This window comes from Saccopteryx bilineata, chromosome 1 (genome assembly GCF_036850765.1).
Source record: "Saccopteryx bilineata isolate mSacBil1 chromosome 1, mSacBil1_pri_phased_curated, whole genome shotgun sequence".
Lineage (NCBI taxonomy): Eukaryota > Metazoa > Chordata > Mammalia > Chiroptera > Emballonuridae > Saccopteryx > Saccopteryx bilineata.
In genome coordinates, this window is record NC_089490.1 from 23,451,546 (window position 1) to 23,474,175 (window position 22,630).

At 41.2% G+C, this 22,630-nt stretch overlaps 1 protein-coding gene across 2 annotated transcripts; it reads left to right on the forward strand.

Annotated features, from left to right (window-relative positions):
* The first annotated feature begins 4,012 nt into the window (after positions 1-4,012).
* Positions 4,013-18,730, forward strand: ENPP4 (ectonucleotide pyrophosphatase/phosphodiesterase 4). Of its 2 annotated transcripts, none has more exons than XM_066251821.1 (4): positions 4,013-4,258; positions 10,195-11,056; positions 11,643-11,813; positions 14,548-18,730. In XM_066251821.1, the coding sequence occupies exons 2-4, from the start codon at positions 10,219-10,221 to the stop codon at positions 14,904-14,906; spliced, it is 1,368 nt and encodes a 455-aa protein (XP_066107918.1). In that variant the 5' UTR covers positions 4,013-4,258; positions 10,195-10,218; the 3' UTR covers positions 14,907-18,730. The 2 variants fall into 2 exon arrangements, with proteins under 2 accessions (XP_066107918.1, XP_066107909.1); XM_066251812.1 differs by having other exon boundaries at positions 4,016-4,258; positions 14,545-18,730.
* The last annotated feature ends 3,900 nt before the right edge of the window (positions 18,731-22,630 follow it).

Genomic DNA, 22,630 nt, shown 5'->3' on the forward strand with positions numbered 1-22,630 from the left:
GAAGTATGGAACACAAACAAACAAAAACAAATGATAGAGAAATCTCCCAGAAGATAGGACAGGTACTTACAAACCCAATGGAAACTACAAGCACCTTGGAGACCCTAATCTATGGGAAAGAAAATGAACCACACAGTAAAGAAACCCTGGAGAACTAAGCCAGGAAACATCTGAAAAGGGACCGGGCACACCCACTGCCCTGCTCCTGATTAAGGTAGTGCTCCAGAGCGGGCTTCAATTAAGCCCTTTTGAAATAGTTCATGGGATACCCTTCCAAGTTTCTGTGTTAAGGAATACTCCCTTTAGGTTTAGAACATATATCAAAAACCAAAAACTAGCCTGACCTGTGGTGGCGCAGTGGATAAAGCGTCAACCTGGAAATGCTGAGGTCGCCAGTTCGAAACCCTGGGCTTGCCTGGTCAAGGCACATATGGGAGTTGATGCTTCTAGCTCCTCCCCCCTTCTCTCTGTCTCTCTCTCCTCTCTCTCCCTCTCTGTCTCTCTCCTCTCTAAAAAAATGAATAAAAAAAAAAAAATTTAAAAAAAAATTAAAAAAAAAAAAAAAACCCAAAAACTATGTACAACGCCTAAGGCAGACTTGGCGCAAGTGTGCTCATTGCAGGTCTAGCTACTCCTCTGAGGGGCCCTTTCACCCATTCCAGCTGGGAGACAGTCTTACTGAAGACCTGGAAGACTCAAGGTCCCGCACAGCAGTTAGCCAAGCACAGAACAGAGTCCAATGACATCCTGCTGAGGACATACTCTTCTGTAACGAACCAGCGGAACTAGCATTTTCAGGTCCTGAGTGAGAACGGTGTGGAATTAAGAAAAATACACTTAAAGAATTCAAGAATTAAAAGAAGGGGTTGGGAGGGCTCTGCAATTACTGCTAGCAGAAATAGGCTGCTCCCCCAAACCGCATCTTCCTTCATTTATAGGGCTAAGTGGGACATTAGCAAATCAATGACTTTTTTTGATTAAAGTTTCCAAGGCAACCCAAGAATTCTACCAAGCACAGAAAACCCCCACCATACATACACATCCTAACTTTATACAAAGCAGCCAGTCTTTCTGGGGGACACAGGGGCAGGATGAGCATCACAGCTAACATGGAGGTGTGGCTTAGTCTTTTGCAACTTAATCAGGTAAGCGAGGTGGGGGGTTGGGCAGTCAGAGTCCCCACACCTCTGTCCCCCAGAGATCCAAATTCTTAAAAAACCCCGTTGATTTTTCAGTCCCGGACACTCTTCCCTAAAGCTCCCGGGAATCAAGCCTTGGATCCACCAACACACGGACAAAGCGGGCACTGCCTGCAGAGGGCCCTGTACCTGGCTGCTGCTCTCGACACTGCAAGGGAAGCTGGCCTTATACCCCTGAAGGAGATTTGAAGTTCCTCTTTCAGAAAGGGACAGTGCCTCCCAAAGCTAAGTGACAGCATTATTTTTATTTTATTATTTTATTATTTTTGACAAGTGCTATAATTTATGCCCACACTTGGACGTCTGCACCCCCCAGACCGTGGCTTCCTAGGCAAACATCCTGCTGCTGGGTGTGCCACGCGAAGCCCTGCTCAGGATTAGATCATGGGGGTCCTTCGATCTCTCTAGTTTCTGATTGCATTCTAATTCCCTTTGCACTACTAGGCATACTCCTCACTAAATAGTCGATTGCTTGTCTATACAATAGGTCTGTCTCACTTTGGAAGCCCATCTGCAACACCACCTCTTGAAATAGGAAGCAGTCTGCCAGTTTCACTTGTTCGAGAAGTGCCATCACCTGGACACCGCGTACGCTGCCGTCCGAAACAGCAATCCTCCCTTGTGTAAATGTTTCCCTTTGTTCTTGACCCCTACGTACTTTAGTAGATAGCAAGAATCTCTGGGTCTGGAGACAAGTAAAACTATGTCCCTTGGCAGCAGAAAGAAATGATAGAAGATGAGATCTCCATTCATTACCTTGAAGGTTCTTCTGGCTTATCTAATAATCAAATAGGCCTGAGATAAAATAGCAAGAGAATATAACCAAAAGTTAATACATATGTATGGGAACCACGCATATATGACTGATTCAGAAACCCCACATGCACTAGATGTTCAGAGATAGAAAGGGGAATGAGGTATATAAGACATTCTGAGCTAAGGATGAGGTAATGGTGCCTTGACCAGGGGGCTACAGCAGAGTGAATGACCCCTTGCTCAAGCCAGTGACCTTTGAGCATCAAGCCAGAGATCTTTGGGCTCAAGCTAGCGACCATGGGGTCATGTCTATGGTCCCATGCTCAAGCTATTGACCCTGCGCTCAAGCTGGTGACCTCGGGGTTTCAAACCTAGGTCCTCAGCATCCCAGGCTGATGCTCTCTCCACTGTGCCACTGCCTGGTTAGGCAGAGTTTGTATTTTAACAGTGAGGGTAATGAATCCAGAGCACCTTAAACCATTCCATTAAATCAATCGTCATTACCTAAGTACTTTCTCTACGCTAGGCTCCATGGTTGGCACTGCAGGTGTAAAGAGAAAGAAGATTCTGTCTGCTCTTTGCCAGGTGTACCTGAGTAACCCAAGTGTTAACATGTAATTCTACTTTTGTTTTGTAACTTTTCTTTCCACTAGTAAGCTTAAAGTTACATCAATTGTTTGACTAAGCTTCCAGTGAAAGGGACTGTCACCGGAAAGGGGACCTGGCCCTTCAAGTCTGCCTAGGGTTGGCCGGTAGTGTGTGGGTTCTTAACTTTGTGCAGGAAAGATTTAGCAACACGAGTCCAGGTGATTTTGAGAGTATGTTCCTTAAAGCTGAGGACAGTAAACAAGGAAGAAGCTAGAACAGAAGAAGCAACAGGAGAGAGACTAGGCAAGCGTGCTTTGCCTCTCTAACAGTCTTATGGGAAAGAAATCAGCCTACCCTGGAAAGTCAAGTAAAGGGAGCCTTGGAGACAGGTTCAGGGCATTAGTCTGGGATGATATGCCTCTGCCCATTGCTTGCCTGTTTGCAAGTCTCTGGGAGCCCTTAGAATTTAGGAGATGCAAGCCTTGGGGGGCAGGGGCAAAGGGACAGGGACAGGTGTGCTCCCAGGAGGGCGAGTGCATGTTGGGTCCTTCATCTTAAGGGTTTTTGAAGACTGGGAGTTTAGTGGAAGATTTCAGTAGAATGTTCATCAGCTTTCCAAGTGGGGCCCTTTCAGGGCTGTGGCCTCCATTCACTGGTCAGCCCCAAGGCAGGGGCTGTCACTGTAGCTGGTCCTGTGTCACCCACCTGGTTTTCTTGACTTTCTGAGCCTGGCGCTGAACTACAGCTGAGGTCTACGTGTTATCTCTAGGGAGATGACCTTCTGTGTCTGGCTGTAAATTGCTTGGCCGGTTTGTTCAGTTCTTTGTCTCAGTTTCCCCATTCTACTTGCCTACAAATTTTCCTAGCTTCTTATGATCCTGCCTTAGGATGAGTACAATCCCATCCCCCATGCGTTTGTCAAAAGAAGTATCCATTTCTTTGCTGATACTGATTACTAACTAGTGCCCTACTGCAAAGGCTCTGTGTCTCTTGTAACTTTGCTTGTAAACTGCCTACTACTTAACTTCGCGAGTAAGGTGCTCGCCTTTATATAGTAGTAAGACAGACAGCTATTGCAGCGGTAGAACCACCTCGTATTTACCCAGCTCAGCAGGATTGACTGAAACTGCTTTGGATTTGCGCTAGGTCCTGGTGCCACCAGACCCACTTTTTCCTGGGGCACCTAAGCCGCAGGCTGTCCATTACCTAGGGGCACAGTGGGAGTGGCAATAGGCGTGGACTTGGCTATAGCCAGGGCACTTCTGGGGCTCACGTCCTCTCAGGTGCCCTGAAGGGCACTCTGCGCCAGGACGGTATGAAAGGTGCATGGTGGGAGAGAGGAACGAACCTCCGCCAAGTCCAGTTCCACTCTGCGACTGCAGCTGTCGCCGGGTGTACCTGAATCTAACCAATCGGATAGGGAGTTACATTCAAGGCGGCCGCGGCATCCAATCCGAGGACATGTCTCAGACTCCAGCGGCCGCCGCGCCCCGGCCGCTGGAAGCAGGTTCCGCCGCGCGCACCGGGCAGCTGCGCACGCCCTGCAGCGCCGCCGGCAGCGCCGGTTCCGGGAGCTCGGGCCGTTCACCCGGGAGGGCGCTCGCTGTTGCGCAGGCGCCTCGGGAGGGGCTGCGCCTCGCCCCCGGCCCTTCGCGGCTCCCTCGCCCCAGGACCCACAAGCGCCAGATCCGCGCGCTGGAAGGGAGCGGCGGCCGGTGAGTGTGAGCTTTGCGCGCACGGCGTCGCGGAGGGAGTGCCACCCGCTGTCAGCCCGCCAGGGGCTTTGACGGTGGAGGGAGCGACCCACACCGCCTTCTCCTCGCCCCCGGTCCCGGTCACATCCTGGGACGCTGGCGGGGACGCGCGCCGCTGCGCGGCTCGGACGGAGCTGGCGGAGGGGGCCAGGGAGGGTGCTGGAGAAGGGGACAGACGGTGTCACAGTGTCGCAAGTGGACTGGGCCGGGGGAGGATGCGGTGTGAAGGCTGAAGAGGGGAGTGGGTGACGGCCAGCCGAGGGGCCACGGTGGGCGACGGTGGCAATGAAGGGAGACCGGTCGGGGGCGGGAGGCATCGCCGGGCACCTGTCTGAATATGAGATTCGTCTTTCTGCTCATTATATAACCCAATTTAGAAACTGATTTCCTACAAAACGAGACGATTACGATAACATCTAAGTGCTCTTTGTAGGCCGCACACTGTTTGTTAAGCACTCTGCAAACAACACTTCCTTTCTGGGCACAACCCTGTGAGATGACCGCATTCCTCTGCACGGAGGGGGGCGGCGGGGTCAGGGAGGCCGCGTGTCCGGGACTGTGCGTGTCCGGGGCTGTGCGTGTCCGGGACTGTGCGTGTCCGGGGCTGTGCGTGTCCGGGACTGTGCGTGTCCAGGACTGTGCGGCTGGCGACCAGCGAATTCACGTTTATACCGGGGCTGACCCCAGAACGGTTTTGCTGAACCACCAGGCAATCTGGTGGACCTAAGCCTGAAATCTTGCCAAGCACTATAGGAAGTCACTTGCACGTTTAATATTATGATTTTCTTTTCTTTCTTTCTTTTCCCAGAGACTGTTCCAGACAATTTAAGGAAATTCATTTAATATATGTAAAACATCTCCTCCTTTCTTTTCCAATAGCTGCAAGATATTTGGGAGAAATCTTGATGAAAACACTAGGAGTACATGGTGGTATTATGTTGAGAGTAGCGTAGCTGTAGCCATTTGGAAGATGCTTGCTAGACAATTTTGTGCTCTGGAAAATTGGAGAATGATTTAGAATCCTAAAAAAAAAAAAGAAAAAGTTTTTTAGAGAGCAGTTATGTTTTTTTTCTTAGACTATTAAGATAATAACTAATAATGACCTAAAGGAAACCACCTAAGTTATCTGTGTGCTTGAACAATAATTCTGTTTTAAAGCTGTATAAGAGTTGCATTACAAATAATATCTGTGAAGTGCTTAGAACAAAGCTTTTGTATTATGGAGCAGATGGGCTGCTAATGGTGACAAATATCTTTCACCACATCCTGTGACTGTTATGCTCTCACAACTTCACATGGGCTAAGAATGCTAGTGAGAATTGCTTGACAAGCATTTGATCCAGGTAAGAAAGTCACCCTAGGTGATGTAGAGCAGTGGTCCCCAGCCTTTTTTGGGCTACGGACCGGTTTAATGTCAGAAAATATTTTCACGGACCGGCCTTTAGGGTGGGACGGATAAATGCACAAAATAAAATTATACGACCAGCGTAAAAACTGTGGTATTTTTAAATATAATTGTCAAACTTACGAGACAAGCGTCAAGAATGAGTCTTAGACGGATGTAACAGAGGGAATCTGGTCATTTTTTAAAAATAAAACATCGTTCAGACTTAAATATAAATAAAACGGAAATAATGTAAGTTATTTATTCTTTCTCTGCTGACTGGTGCCAAATGGCCCACATACCGGTACCAGTCCGTGGCCCGGGGGTTGGGGACCACTGATGTAGATAGAGTGTGTTTTGTTCCTTCAATTGAAGAAGACCAACTACTACTTCTGGTTGCTGTTGGAATCATTTAGATATACTGCAGAGGAGTCTGCTTTCTTTCCCTTTTCTTCTTTGAAAAATTACAGAATGTCTCCCATGTTTTCTAATATAACAATTAGTGATTTCATACCGTGAAACCTACTTGAGAACTAACTGGTGTTTTATTTATAGTTTGCCCCTTGTTAGAATGAAATGGGTAAGCAGTAGACATAGAAACAGGCACTGCTGCTGAAAGATGTCCTGGCAGGAAAAGTTCTGTTAATAGTTTGGTGATTATTACTAGACTCGTAAACTTGTTGAGGACATGAAGTTCGTAAGAGCACAGTGAAGCCAAATTGCTTTCTGGTCTTGGGCAACCACTGACCTTCAGCTTAATATATGCAAAAAGAAGGGATTAGACTAAATTATTTATAGTTATTTTATAGTTTCACAATATCATCTGCCTGTCCTCGTACAGACTTTCCTGCAACATGACAGGTTTGTAATTATAATGTACGAAAGGAAAGTAAATTTGAGGGTTTGTTCTGCAACACTGTGCATACCCGTTTTACACACAAGGAAATGGATGCTGGGAGAAGTTAGAGCTGTCGGAGATTGCCCATCTACTAAGTGAGAGCTCAAATTGTGGGATCCTTGTTTCAGAGCCTGAAGTCTTTCCACGTTGTCTGTGCTTCTAATTCTGGGGACCAGGACTGGGACACTTGGATCCTAGTGGTGTAGTAAAGGATTACTGACCTCGGGATAAACAACAGCCCATGCACACCTTGAGCATCCTTTTCACTCAAGATTTGAAGAAAAAAGATTTTGTTTAGTGTGTATTTTGTGAGAGAGGCAGACACTGGTTTTTGTTTGTTGTTTTGCATATAGGAAGCAGTGTAAAATATTTTCACATAAAAACACCCAAGTCTGTATTATGAAGTACAAATTTCATATAATTTTTGAGGTAAAATGAGATTTAAAAAATGTTTCCTGTTTTGTGGCAGGGCATTCTCAGATGCTTTTAAGATTAGAATTTCCTTTTCCTCTACATATGTAGAAAATGTAATTATTTTATTGAGTTATGATTCACATACTATTCAATTCATTTAAAGTGTAAAATATCACAGTGTGCAACATCACCACAATCAATTTGGGAATATTTTTATTACCCCCCCAAAAGAAACCTTATATCCTCATTTCTTCCAACCCTTTTCTCAAGGCAACCACTAGTGTACTTTCCATTGCTATAGTGCTGCCTATTCTGGGCATGTGATCTAAATGGAATAAGTGATCCTTTGTGCCTGTCTTCTTTTACTTAGCATGATGTTTCAAACTTGACCCAAGTCGTAGCATATATTAGCACTTCATTTCTTTTTATGGCCAAATAATATTTTATTGTGTGATATTAATATTTTATTTATTCTTGGGTCTTAAGAATAATGCGGTTGTATTTGTGTATAAGTTTTAGCATGGACATAATGCTTTCATTTCTCTTGGGCATGTGCCCAGTAGTAGATTACTGGGTCATATAGTAACTCTGTTTTGAAGACCTGATAAAATGTAAAATGTTTTCTAAGTGGTTGAACCATTTTATATTCTTACTAGCAGTGTATGAAAGTTCCAATTTCTCTGTTTTCTTGCCGACATTTGTTACTGTTTATCTTTTTGATCACTGTATCCATCGTGGTGGGTGGGAAGTGGTATGTCATGTGGTTCTGATTTGCATTTTCTTGATGACTAATGATGTTGAACATCTTTTCATTTGCTTATTCGCTGTCTGTACATGTGTAGGGTTTTGTTTGGTTTTCTTTGCTCATTTTTAAATTGGATTCTTTGACTTTTTATTGAGTTGTTAACTGTTTTTAAAAATATATTCTAGATACAGGTTTCTAAACAGATATGATTTGCAAATATTTTCAAAACACAAAAGTATTTAATTTGAATGAAGTCAAAATTATTCTTTTTTTGTAACTTGTGCTTTTGATGCTGTACCTAAGAAGACTTCACCTAACCCAAGGTCATAAAGATTTACTCCTGTATTTTCTTCTAAGAGTTTTTTTATAAAAAATAGTTTTAGTTTTAGCTCTTCATTTTGGTTACCTTTTTTTTTTTTTTTTTTAGATAGAGAAGGAGGGTGGAGGAGCGGGAAGCATCAACTTGTAGTAGTTTCTTCTGGTATGAGCCTTGACTGGGCAAGGCTGGGGTTTGGAACCAGGAACCTCAGCGTTCCAGGTCGACGCTTTATCCACTGCGCCACCACAGGTCAGGCTAATTTTGGTTGTTGACTAAGCATACATGAATCAGGAGGCTTTGGCTAGAAATAAATGATAAAGATTTATTTGAAGGTATTACACAATTACGTACTGCATCAAGTATTCCAAAAAAAAAAAAAAAAAGACAACCTCAAGCCCAGGTATGTTCAGCTCCGGGTTTTTTGGTTGTTTTTTTTTTTTGTATTTTTCTGAAGCTGGAAACGGGGTCCCGCATGCGCCCGACCGGGATCCACCAGCACGCCCACCAGGGGCGACGCTCTGCCCACCAGGGGGCGATGCTCTGCCCCTCCGGGGCGTCACTCTGCCACGACCAGAGCCACTCTAGCGCCTGGGACAGAGGCCAAGGAGCCATCCCCAGCGCCCGGGCCATCTTTGCTCCAATGGAGCCTTGGCTGCAGGAGGGGAAGAGAGAGACAGAGAGGAAGCAAATGGGCGCGTCTCCTATGTGCCCTGGCTGGAATTGAACCCAGGTCCCCTGCATGCCAGGCCGATGCTCTACCACTGAGCCAACCTGCCACGGCCCAGCTCCGGGTTTTGTTCATGCCTGAGCCAGAGAATTGCTAGAGAGAACCAATCAACAGTATCACCACTAAACATTCATGGTATCTGTTGTCAACACTGACCACAGATCCTACTGTTTCCTTGTACTCTCTCCCATTCCCCACCTTGGCCATGTCTTTGTGTTTCTAAAGACCTCTGACCCTTTTACCACCCTTTCTCCTCTCAATGAATGGCCCCCATAACCCTTGTAACCTTACCACTCTGCCTCCTCTCAATGAATGGCCCCCATAACCCTTGTAACCTTACCACTCTGCCTCCTCTCAATGAATGGCCCCCATAACCGTTGTAACCCATAGAACGCAACTCCCTTCACCTCCAGCCCCCAAACCCCTGTGAGCTCACACCTTCTCTCTTGTTCACTGCCCATCCACAGTGAAGCATTCTACCTAAATCACATACCTTTTCTCTTAGGGCCTGAAGAAGACAGAGGAAGACAGAGGCTGAAGGCAAGAAGATTTATTAGGGAAAGATTTTTTTTGTAATTTGCGGATTGGTAAAAAAATAAATTAATTAAAAAAAAAAGAATGAAAAATAAGGAAAAGCTCTGAGCCTGGGATATTAGGTAGAAAAGTTATGTCTTTGACAGTAAAAAGGGTGTCTAAGAGGGGTGTGGTAATGAAATTCATTTCAACAGCTGTTGGATTTCTTCAGAAGTGACTGTGACATCCAGGTCCCTGCAGGCTTTGTCTGTCAGCCTCGTGTGATTATTGGATAAGCACAGATTGAGGTGGGGCCTTTCTCTCAAGTAATATTTATCTATTACTCTCCTTTTGTGCGGCAGTGTTTTTCAACCAGAACTGGTGGTGAGCCACTGTGGTGGAATTCCCACAATATATAAATATTATATATTGGTTGTACTAGTCATTAAACTAGAAAAGCAGTCTCCCTCTCTGGAGACTCTGAAAGCTCAGCATTGTTTCTGTTTTGTGGAAAAAGGATGGTTTTTGTTCATCTGTTCTTACTAAGCTTTTAGAATAATTGCTAAATTTCTAATACCAGACAAACAAGGTAGCCAAACAAAAGTATTATTACGTTGAGTATAAGAACGGTCCATTTCCTCTTCAGAGCATGAAGGCTGGGGCAGGACGTATGTAAGTAGGAAACCGGAAAAGTCAAGGTGATTTTTAGTGATTCCAAATTTTGCTGTATTCAGTTACCTTTCAGTAAAAGACAGTTAATTTCTGAGTTGGTAGAGGTAAAGCTGGTGTATGGAAAGTTTTATAAGTGTTGGTTCTCTTCTCATGATGGTTACACTTTTGAAACCTAACCCAAATCAAATAGCATTACAGCCTGTGCATTGTGTTTTTATATTTTAGGGACCCTGATTGCTCTCCGTCACCATGTTCAATATGAAGTTATTGGTAATACTTTTATTTTCTGGACTTATAAATGCTTGTAGAGGTAGTAACTCTTCTCATACTTTGCCACCGAAGTTACTACTGGTGTCCTTCGATGGATTCAGAGCTGACTATCTTCAGAACTATGAATTTCCTCATCTCCAGAATTTTATCAAAGAAGGTGTCTTGGTAGAGCATGTTGAAAATGTTTTCATCACAAAAACGTTTCCAAACCACTACAGTATTGTGACAGGCTTGTATGAAGAAAGCCACGGCATTATAGCTAATTCCATGTATGATGTAATCACAAAGAAACATTTTTCTGACTTTAATGACAGGGATCCTTTTTGGTGGAATGAGGCAATACCTATCTGGGTGACCAATGAGCTTCAGGGAAACAGGTCAAGTGCTGCTGCTATGTGGCCTGGTACCGATATACCCATTCACAACACCACGCCTTCCTATTTTATGAATTATAGCTCCTCCATATCATTTGAGGAGAGATTAAATAACATTACCATGTGGCTGCGCAATTCAGACCCACCAGTTACTTTTGCAACACTCTATTGGGAAGAACCAGATGCAAGTGGACACAAATATGGACCCGAGGATAAAAAAAACATGAGCAAAGTGTTGAAAGAAGTAGATGACCTTATTGGTGACTTGGTCTACAAACTCAAGATGTTAGGATTGTGGGAAAATCTTAATGTGATCATTACGAGTGATCATGGGATGGCCCAGTGTTCTCAGGACAGACTGATAAACTTGGATCTCTGCATCGATCATTCCGACTACACTCTTATTGATTTGAGCCCAGTTGCTGCGATACTTCCTAAAATAAGTAAGTAAACTTTTAGCCAATTGATATTTGAATGAAGCAATACATTGGGGAGGGCGGGTTTTGTAAGAGAATGAAGCTCTAGCTTTCGGGACCTGTATTTTTTTTTTTTTTTAAATTTATTCATTTTAGAGAGGAGAGGGAGAGACAGAGAGGGAGAGAGAAGGGGGGAGGAGCTGGAAGCATCAACTCCTATATGTGCCTTGACCAGGCAAGCCCAGGGTTTCGAACCGGCGACCTCAGCATTTCCAGGTCGACACTTTATCCACTGTGCCACCACAGGTCAGGCATGGGACCTGTATTCTTAAACCTCCTCAGAGTGGGATTATAAATCCTCCCCCCCGCCCCCGCCCCCGTCCCACTGTACAAGTTTTTAAGCAATTAGCTTGAGGTTTAGGTTCAGAATGATTATTTGCTTTTTGATATATTTTGTAATTATTCACATAAATGGAAAAAGGAAATTTTTACCCTTAAAAGTATCCAGTAGATAATATTGTTAAGGATTTATTTCTAGTTATTCTGGTTAGAAGTATTTTTCCTTATTGGTTAACCATGGCGTTTTTCCTTTACTCCCCCCCCCCCCCCCCAGATAAAACAGAGGTTTATAACAAACTGAAAAACTGTAGCTCTCACATGAATGTTTATCTCAAAGAAGAGATTCCTGCCAGGTTTCATTACCAACATAATGATCGAATTCAACCTGTTCTTTTGGTTGCCGATGAAGGCTGGACAATTGTGCTAAATAAATCATCATTAAAATGTAAGTATTCACGTAGGATATTTCTCTTGTGCCCTAGGGATAAATCACACACTTACATTGGTCTGTTAACTGGGTACTTTGATTTAGAGGTCTTGACACAGCGTAATTATTCCAGTTTTCAATTAGACAGCTGTGAGGTCTTCGTTCAGTTCTCAGGTTTTGATTTGATAGCGATTCACAGTAACACAATTTCACCCTTACATTAGAAGGTTGGGTGACCTTCTGGGGTGAAGGTGTAGTTTTACTTTCTTACCAAAACTGCAGTTACTCTCACTCAAGACTGGTTGTCTTGACTTGTAGAACACGAAAGAGAAGTAAAGAAACAAAGAAATAAAAGACACAAAGTAAATGGTGAGAGATGAGCTAGTTCAAATTTTTTATTTTTTTTATGTTGAAAAATATTTTGATAAGAAGTAATCAAGGCACAACTAAGCAAAACGAGTCAATGCTTCTCTCTCCCCCCCTTCCTTCCTGTCTCTCTCTAAAAAAAATAAAAATAAAAATAAATTGTCCAAATAAGCCTAAGTCTTTCCCTGAAGATGAAATCATTCACCTGAATGCTACCGCTATTTAGAACATTGGGCAAGAACCAGAAAGTAAACAAACAAAAACCTGCTCGGTAAACAAAACAGATGTATCAAAATCTCTCCTAAAACTGAGGAAATGTGTAGGGGAGAGTTACAGGTCTTCAGTGGCACAAACTTATTTATCCATGTGTCACATTCAATCTGAATACTTAAAAGATCGGATTTTTTAGGAGATAGGAGTCAGCAAACTTTCTATGAAAGGCTAGATAGTAAATACATACTTTAGGCTTTGTGGGCCAGCTGGTCTCTGTCTCAGCTACTCAACTGTGCCTTTGCAGTGAGGAAGGCAGCCATGGGCGACATGTGTAAACAGGGTGACATGGGGCATTCCAATGACATTTTGTTCACGAAAGCAGGTGGAGAGCTGAATTTGGCCAGGGGCTGTAGTCTGCACTCCCCAATCGATAGCTTTTCAGAAGCATCAGGCAAGAATAGAACTAAGGGTCAGTGGAATTACATATTATTTATATTTATGTCTAACCATTGTTGAAAACTTGGAAAATACAGAAAAGTTTAGAAAAGAGAACAAAAACTATCCATAATTCTTCAATACAGAAGTACAGAAAAATGTTAATTGGGTTTTCCCCCCTTCTAAATCTTCCTCTATTATATATACTTCATATTTTTACATTTTTGAAATCATAATATCTATATATATATAGTGTTGTGTTATGCTTTATATTGGTCATAGCATTTTTATTATGAAATATATAAGGTCTACCGGAAAGTTCTGTCTGTTTCTATCACAAGTTTCGACACGTAAGCACGTTTATTTGGCGCATGTGTGCCTCTCTGTTTTTGTCATTTAATTAATGTATACATACTGATGTAGCAGATTAACTAAAACAAAGTTGATTCACGTTAGTCTTATGTGTGAAGCGATAGTGTACCCATGGCTACTGATAAAGTTCATTTACGCCACTGTAATTTCTACGAATTTCAACAAGGAAGAAATGCTACAGAAGCATGTCTGTCGCATCCACCATATTCCCCGGACTTAGCACCCTCCGACTATCACTTGTTTTTGTCCTTACAAAATTCTTTGAGGGGCAAAAAATTCAAAAATGAAGAAGATATCAAACAAGCACTGGTTCAACTTTTCACATCAAAAGATAAAACATTTTTCAAAAATGGGATATACAAATTGCCCTCACACTGGCAAGAAATCATTAATAATAATGGCAATTATATTATTTAATAAAGTTTATTGACGGTAAGAAAAATTTGTATTTTGTTTTATTCCAAAAACGGACAGAACTTTTCAGTAGACCTTATATTAAAGGCAATATTTGTTCAAGTAAAGCTAGAATCTGGCATTGGAGTTCTCTCTACTAGGGACCATCACATTTTTTTTTTTTTTGAGTTAGACTTTTACCGGCATTACAGGTTGGAGTCATGTGGTTAGCCTTCACATTCAGGACAGGAATCCCACCTGTGACGTTCACAGTTACCTGGCGCTCCAGGTGTTGAGGTGTTCATTGACTGTCAGTAACCCAGTGCTGTATTATATAATCCTGTTTCATACAGGAGCAGTGGACGTAGCTAAGTGCAGATTCACTTCTTCTCCATTCACTGGTGTTAAATTAACTCACTCCTGCTCTCCCCTGTTATTCAAGACTTTCAAAAGCCCAACACTTATCTCCGGTGCTATTTGCAGTGGGTTTTTGCAAATAGTGCTGGAGATTAACAGGTGAAGTAGGTGGGGCTAGGACTGAGAGATAAGTCCATGAGATTGAGAAATAGTGTGTTTTTGTTTTTGATTGATTTTAAAGAGACAGGGAGAGGAAGAGAGGTGGGGCAGGGAAGCATTCATTTGTTGTTCCACTTAGCTGTGCATTCATTAGTTGGCATTTCTGTAGGACACTCTTAACTGCCTGAGCTAACCGGCCTGGGCCAAGAAATAGTTTTACAGCCTGAGGTCATGGCTATTTGGGAAGAAGTGTATGTGTATGAAATAGGGAGCATGGATGAGTGGAAGAAAGTAGAAAATTTTATTTCTGGCCCCTGTCTGGTCCGACTAATCAGAACTCCCATGGATAGGAATTACACTGCCAAGACTCCCGTGTGTTTCCACTTTGAGCAGGTTATTTTGTAAGGGAAAGATGGCTCTTACTTAATATTAATATCTTTTTCTTCTTTTCCAGTAGGTGACCACGGTTATGATAATTCTTTGCCTAGTATGCACCCATTTCTGGCTGCCCACGGTCCCGCATTTCGCAAAGGCTACAAACAAAGCACAATTAACAATGTGGATATTTATCCAATGATGTGCCACATCCTGGGATTAGAACCACATCCCAATAACGGAACCTTAAGTCATACTAAGTGTTTGTTAGTTGACCAGTGGTGCATCAAACTTCCAGAAGCCATTGGGATTGTTATTGGTGCCCTCTTGGTCTTAACCACTCTGACAGGCCTCTTGATCATCATGCAGAATAGACTATCTGTCCCGCGGCCGTTTTCCCGTCTGCAGCTGCAAGATGACGACGATCCTCTAATTGACTAACATGTGCTCGGGTTTATGCGCTGTGTCTTTGCTTAGTCACAAAACCAATGGTACACCCAAGGTATTCTCGTTATGAAAATGTATACTTTGAGGGACTAAGAATTTAGCACACTGTCATGATTGTGTTTTGTCTTTCTTTGTGTTTTCTTTTGGTGCATTTGGCTAATACCAAAAAATCTCTGACCACAGTAAAAATTACTAGTAAATCATTAGTTAACACTATTTCTCTAACTAGAAACATTTTTTAAGAAAAATACTGCCTCGCCTTTTTTTCTTTTCACAGTGAAAATCTGACACATCTTTAAGATTAAGATGAAAATATACCAAAAGTTAGTGGGCATGAATTTCTAATAAATTTCTATATTTGCAAATAAAACAATAGACTATTTATGTAATTAGTAGAATTTGTGTTTTAGGGAGGAAAAGTGGCCTATATTTTTATATTTACCTTTAATAGTTTGTATCCCAAGTAAAACCTTGAGTTAGGAAATTCTCTGTGATGATTAATAAAAGGAGTTAACCAGGCAGAAAAGCTCAAGCATATGAAGATATTTTAAGAAAAGCTATTATAAAAAAGACAAAGTCTGTATCTTTACCACTATGTCTTTGTTGACACCCTTTAGGTGATTTTTAAATCTCAGAAGTTTTATCTTTCAAAGATTATTGCTAAAAAGCAATTAAGAAAACAGGGAGAAACACATTTCCTAAAAAGCGTTTGTGCTTCATGCCTTTGTGTAAGTTATTTGTGTGTGTGCGCACAAGTGTGTTAGCTGCATGGGCGTGCAGTCTGGACGTGACTTTTAAAGGAGACCAGAGGTGGACGTGACCACAGGGAGGCTCCCACATTCCCACAGAACACGGTTCTCAGGAAAGGTTACATTGCACTTTATATTTGTCTACCTTCTTCTAACTCAAGTTAATACAATTTTTGGAATTCATTCTTTATTGTTACCATTTTTAACTTTCTCATGTTCTTTTTTTTTTTTTTTTTTTTTTTTTTTACAGAGACAGAGAGTCAGAGAGAGGGATAAACAGGGACAGACAGACAGTAAAAGAGAGATGAGAAGCATCAATCATCAGTTTTTCGTTGCACATTGCAGACACCTTAGTTGTTCATTGATTGCTTTCTCATATGTGCCTTGACCGTGGGCCTTCAACAGACTGAGTAACCCCTTGCTCGAGCCAGCGACCTTGGGTCCAAACTTGCTCAAACCAGATGAGCCTGTGCTCAAGCTGGCGACCTCAGGGTCTCAAACCTGGGTCCTCGGCATCTAAGTCCAATGCTCTATCCACTGTGCCACCGCCTGGTCAGGCAATTTTCTCATGTTCTTATCATTAGAGGTATCCAAGTGCTACAGAAAAATGTATGACTTGATTACCATGTTTCCTCACATATAAGATGCGCTCATGTCTAAAACGCACCTTAATTTTGGGGCCTGAAATTTGAAAAAAGAAATTATTACATTGTTATTGAACTCAAGTTTTCTTCACCATAAAATTCATACATCTCATCACTGTCAAAACTCCTCTCCATTAGCTTGTCCTCATCTGTGTCTGATGACGAATCACTGTCTTCATGTATTTATTGCCTCATCCTCAGTTCCATCTATGGCATTGGAAATGCCACAACCACTGTATAAGATGCATCCAGGTTTTAGACCCCACATTTTTCAAAAAGGGTGTGTCTTACACATGGGAAACATGGTATATATCTGCCTTTGATTGGGTTAGAATGAGGAAAAGAGAATTTTATGTTAACTTCTGGGACTTTTATGCCTTACTTTTTAGACAATAGTTATATTTAAAACAGAATTTAGTATTTTTTGCTCTTTTACATTATTCTCATGTTAAGTGGCAAAATGAATTCCCAACATTGCCTAGCTTGAGTGCTAGGTGGTACCTTTTAATAATCAAAATTAATATGAAGAGCTTGATCTGTGGTGGCGCAGTGGATAAAGCGTCGACCTGGAATGCTGAGGTCGTCGATTCAAAACCCTGGGCTTGCCTGGTCAAGGCACATACAGGGGTTGATGCTTCCTGCTCCCCCCCCATCTCTCTCTCTCTCTCTGTCTCTCTCTCGCCTCTCTAAAAAATGAATAAATAAAATCTAAAAAAAATATGAAGAAACCATTGCAGCAGACTAGATTGTATCTATCAGAGGAAAAATCGGGTTCAAGAACCATTCATAAGGATCTGGGGCAAGCAACTGGTATTAGTGGTGTGATCTTTAAAGTTTTGACAATATAAGATAAAGTAGGCAACTGTTTTGCAGTTACAACAATAATGTACAGTAAATCACAACCCAGTTAAATGTTGGTTATCTGTGTGTGATGGTTAAGAACAATGGTGTTAATCATTAAGTGCATAATTCACCCTATTTGGTCACTGCTGACTTTCTGATCCTGGTATTTAGTGCCTATTGTATTTGGGGTTCTTGAGAAGCATTTTCATATACCGCATAAGTAGTTCATGCTGTTATTGGTCATAAGTTGACTGTGTTAAAGCAGTAGAGTAAGTAAGTGAAATAAAAGCAATAGGACTAATTTTGCTTTCTGATGAATTTTATTTCTGATGTTTTTCCTCACACGAAAGTTATCCTAAAGGTTAATAATTGATCTGAACGAAATAGTAGAAAATTTTCTTTTCTACTTCAAATTCTATTAAAAAAACAACAAAGAACAGAACAGTCACATTTAAAGCTGTGGATACTTTTTAAATAGCAGCAGGATATTTTACCCTATTTGTGTAGAATCTGGTCGTTGGAATGGTGTGAGTTTTAGTGACTGGGTTAGCTTGGTTGATGGGGTATGTTTCAGAGATCTGTACCTGGCGTCCAGCCCGCAGGTAGATTTTATATAGGACGGAACAGGAAAGATGTGCTATGTCTTAACCTTTGAACAAAGGACAGTTGCTTATTTGTCTTGTCTTTCGTTCTCAAAATATTAACTTTAATTAAAATTGTAAATTTATATATGTATATATGTTTATGGGACAAGAACAGAATATTTAAGCAGAGATGGTTTTATATACTATTATATTGAACTTTGTGTTAATTCATTTGTATCTATAAAACATCACTGTTAAAGCCAATGATCCTCTATTCCATTGAGCAAATCTCTTAGTAAAGCTAGCCTTTTACATTAAGGTTTTGGTGTATTTTGTCAAATAATTGACTAATGCTGCTGTTTTCTGGGTAGTAGAAAGTATTTTGCTGTTTAATGATATTTAACTTGATAACATAGTCAAAGGTAATAGGAAAACTTTTATTAAGTGTTTATTAATTGAGTGAGTGACTTCAGAATAAGTACATTTACTTAACACAGGGACAGTTCTGTCATTAACATGAAAGTTCTTCTGGTAAACAGCAACAGAATAAAAATTATTTTAATGTTCTGTATGATAGGCTTTGTCTTATTGTTCCATTAAACTTGGTCTAAGAATTTGAAGATAACATTTTGGGACATGAAAGGATTACAGATGCCTTTGCATTGTTCTTGGGTTTCTTCCTCTCCAGCCCGTATCTGGTAAGCTTTAAGGGTGATTGCACTGATTTTCTTTTTTTGGAGGGTTCTATACTTTGTTGTCAATACATAACGCTTCAAATAAAGGACAAAGATGAGATGGAAAGTGTCTACTGTCAGTTCTTAAAATAGTGTGTAAATACAATGACATGAGTGTGCTCTAAAAAATGTGTATGTGGTGCCTTAAGTTAAAGTAAAACATGTTTTGATTATATTGTTTGAATTTATAATTATTGGCTTTGTTTATGATTTAAAAGTTTATCTGAATAAAATCTACCAAAACATTTTTACTGTATTACTAAATACAGAATGCAATATCATTGATTTTTTTTTTTAAATTTGTCACCTTGCACCATATACATACTGTGACAGATTGTGACATGACTTATTAATACAGCAAAATTCCACATGAACCTAGCTGGGTAGCTCGGTTGGAGTGTCATCCAGTACTCCAAGGTTACGGGTTCAATCCCTGGTCAGGGCACATACAAGAATCAACTAATGAGTGCATAAATAAGGAACAACAGATTGATCTCTCTCTTCCTCCCTTCTCTCTCTCTCAAAATCAATCAATCAATAAAAAATTTGAAATCCATGTAAGCATTCGTTACAGATGTTTTAAAACCAGGATTAAATGTATAACATTTAACCAGATTTTTAAAACATCTGGTATAAATAAATACACTGTCTAGCATGAGGACATGATTGGAAAGAGAGCCAATATAAATTTTGCAGAGCTTCCAGGACAATAATTGGATTACAGTAGAAAGGAAGACGTTTTTAAAAGCTGATTAGAAAAGCATTTAGGGTAAGCAGAGATTATAGTATTTAAATTCTGTTTTGCACATACCTTCAAGTATCTAATGTCTAAACGAGCATATGTTCAACAAAGTTTCCTGTGGTAGAGCAGGGATTAATTCACTTCCTACTTCTACATTCGGTAAACACTGCTCGGAACTGGGAAAAAGAATAGAAGGCGCTTCCTTTACTCTGCACGAGTCCAGTAGCATTTCAAAAGTGGTAAAAACAACAAATGACTTATGTGTACACATGATTTAACTCTTGTTGCAGACCCTTTGGGGCCAGAACTGTTTTCTTGGTTCAGGAACCATGTGCTTTCCGAGATTTGGTTGCCAGATTCACCGCTTTCCTTCAGCGCCAGCCTTCAGGGTGCCAGTGCTCGGGCACCATTCTAGTCCTACCCACACACACTGATTCAGAAACTGTGAGAATCCAGATGAGCCTGTTGGGTCCTGGAGTCCCGTCATGTGCACAAACAGCTGATGAAAACATACATATAGTTGTGTATCCTAATGTATGTAGGTAGTGACAAGTGTTGAGACTGCTAGGTCCTGAGAGCAGTTTCTTGTCTCGTGGCCAAAATTACCTGGCAAAGGCAGAGTCTTACTCAACAGACCTCTCTACACATAGCTGTGCCTGCTTGACCTCTGAAATCTGATTCCAACTGTCAATAAGCTGAATCTAGTGGCTCACCTACTGATAGCTCTATATTGATGGTTTATAGGTACATGTCTCTGGTTCAGACCAACCTCCTGTGTTAAAGATCTGAATTGCCAGTGACCCAAACAGCATTCTTTTCATATCTGCCATGCTTAGCTTCACTTTAATAGATGGGTGGTGGAAAGGAGCAACAGAAACTAACCCAACAGCCTGACCAGGCAGTGGATAGAGCATCGGCCTGGGAAGCTGAGAACCCAGGTTCAAAACCCCAAGGTTGCCAGCTTGAGCGCAGGGTTGCTGGCTTGAGCATGGAATCATAGACATGACCCCATGGTTGCTGGCCTGAGCCCAAAGGTTGCTGGCCAGGGGTCACTGGCTTGGCTAGAGCTCCCTGGACAAGGCACATATGAGAAAGCAATCACTGAACAACTAAGGTGCTGCAATATATATATTGTATGATTCCATTTGGATAACATTTAAAAATAGGAGAAAGGATTCTGTTGTGTTCCTAGTCAGGATAGTGTTACCGTCAGGCAGAAGGGAGGAGGTAGAGGTTGGGTCTTACGAGAGTCTCTCTGGAGTGCTGGTCACTTTTCATCTTTTCTAAAGTGAAGTTACACCAATTTGTTCTCTTAGTGATAACTGGCCACATTTACTATTTGTACACACTCTTTATGTCTTACTTCAATGAAACAGCTAAAATAAATAACAATACACACTACAAAGAAACAACTTAAAACAAAGACTTACAATGTATAAAAGAATAAAAGGGCTAAAGCCTGGAAGATGAAGTACCTCAAATGATGTAACAAAAAGAATTGGGAAATATTGAGAAATGAACAATCAACCAATTCAGAAGGTTCAACATCCAACTAATATGAGTGCCAAAGAGGGTAAACAGAAAATGAATGAAAGGAAAATATAAACTAAAATAAATGAGAGTTTGCTGGAATAAAAAAGAGATATAAGCCTTTAGTGCTAGAATGGCTCCAGTTGCAATGGAGCAACGCCCCAAATGGGTGGAGCATCACCCCCTAGTGGGCATGCTGGGTGGATCTGGTCCCCTGCATGCATGAGTCTGTCTCTCTGCCTCCCCAATTCTCACTTCAGAAAAGTACAAAAAAGATATAAGCCTTTAAAATGAAAGGGACCCGAGGGGCAAGTGGAGTATCCTTAGATAGTAAATGTAAAATTTCAGGGAAGTGAGGGTTTATTAACAAATGTTCTGTAAGGGAGGCGGGAGGGGGAGAAGGGGAGTGGGGGGCAGACGGGGAGAAGGAACCTTAACCATATATTGGCATGAGACTTCTCGGCAGCAATCCTGACTACCACTGTAGAAAATGACAATGATCCAGTTAGAGATATCAAAACATTTTCTTGTACAGTTCCACCTTTTTCCAGGAGTTTTTATTGTTGTTTTGCATTCCTTGCCTGTTATGGACTGAATTGTATCCCCTCAAAGTTCATTATGTTGAAGTCCTAAACTCCAGTCTGGATCAGGGTCCCTGGGGTCTGCCTTCCAGTTTACACTAATATGTCATGCAAGCCACTTTACAGTTTTTGTTAAATCAGGGAGTGGAAGGGCCCCTTAGGTCTCTGCCGGCTCTATGCTTCTTGAGTGCGTCACCCTTAGTAAATAGCTGAAAAAATTCTGAGAACTAGAAGAGCTGGGATCTTCATTAGATTTCTCAGAAATGGTTCTGAAACTAGTAACAGGATCCTAGTTTTATCTTAAGAGGTCAGAAAGCATTTTGAAACGCAATTTTACATTTATTTATAGGAATTTCAAATGAAATGGCAGGTGGTGCCCTGGCTGGTTGGTTTGAGCAAAGTCCCATGAGCCGGGGTTGCACAGGTTTGATTCCCAGTCAGGGCACACACAAGAATCAACCAGTGGATGCAGAAATGAGTGGAACAACAAACCAATCTCTCTCTTCTCGTCTGTCTAAAAAGTCAATAAAAGTTTTAAAAATACAACAGTTGGCAAAGTGAAAAATTGCAAAGCATGTACTGAATAAGAAAAATCTTACCAGCGAGTTAACTACAAAATTGCTGATGGAGGCTGTTGAACAAAATGGTGGATCAGGGGGAACATAATTCTTCAAAAAGTCTTACTTAAAATTAGATTAGCTAATCTAAATTTCATTTCTATGTGCTAAATGTTGTTAACCGCATACAAAGTATGACCATGAAGACATATAGGCAAAACCAAAACAACAAGCTATCAAAAGTGAGGAGTGACTAGGTTTTCCCAGCAAACTTGAAAATTTTATTTTCCTTCAGGACAACTCTCCTGCTGACAATTTTATAGGAAAATAAGTATCTGTAAATAAAGGAAACCATTCAATAATCAAATCTTTGTATCATAATTTTAATGATTTCATCAAAGTTACAGAATTTACTTTCTTCTTACTGCTAAGGTAAAAGCACCTTCTAAAGTGAATTTAATGAAACAATTAGATTAAACGTACCGATAGCACTTGAATAGTAACGCTTTTAAATGGACCAATTTTCTTTCAGTCATTATCTTGTCATCTTAATAATGCAAATTAAGTTCATAGCTACAAAGCAAGCCACTGTGACTGGTTTCTAGAGTGTCTAATCCAGAGTTCAGATCTCCCGAGTTTGCACCCTGCCATATAACTTCTTAGCTTTTAAATCCATAGTACATTTGCAGAGATTTCACTCTAGTCCATTAAAGAGGTTGTGTAATGAAATGAGAATCAGATGCTAACACTTTTC

What these genes read in the sequence shown, in the direction of transcription:
- ENPP4 (XM_066251812.1), top strand. Translation starts at nt 10,219, where the DNA reads ATGTTCAATATGAAGTTATTGGTAATACTTTTATTTTCTGGACTTATA. An exon ending in TGCGATACTTCCTAAAATAA is followed by an intron (nt 11,057 to 11,642) that starts GTAAGTAAACTT and finishes CCCCCCCCCCAG; the next exon opens with ATAAAACAGAGGTTTATAAC. An exon ending in AAATAAATCATCATTAAAAT is followed by an intron (nt 11,814 to 14,544) that starts GTAAGTATTCAC and finishes CTTCTTTTCCAG; the next exon opens with TAGGTGACCACGGTTATGAT.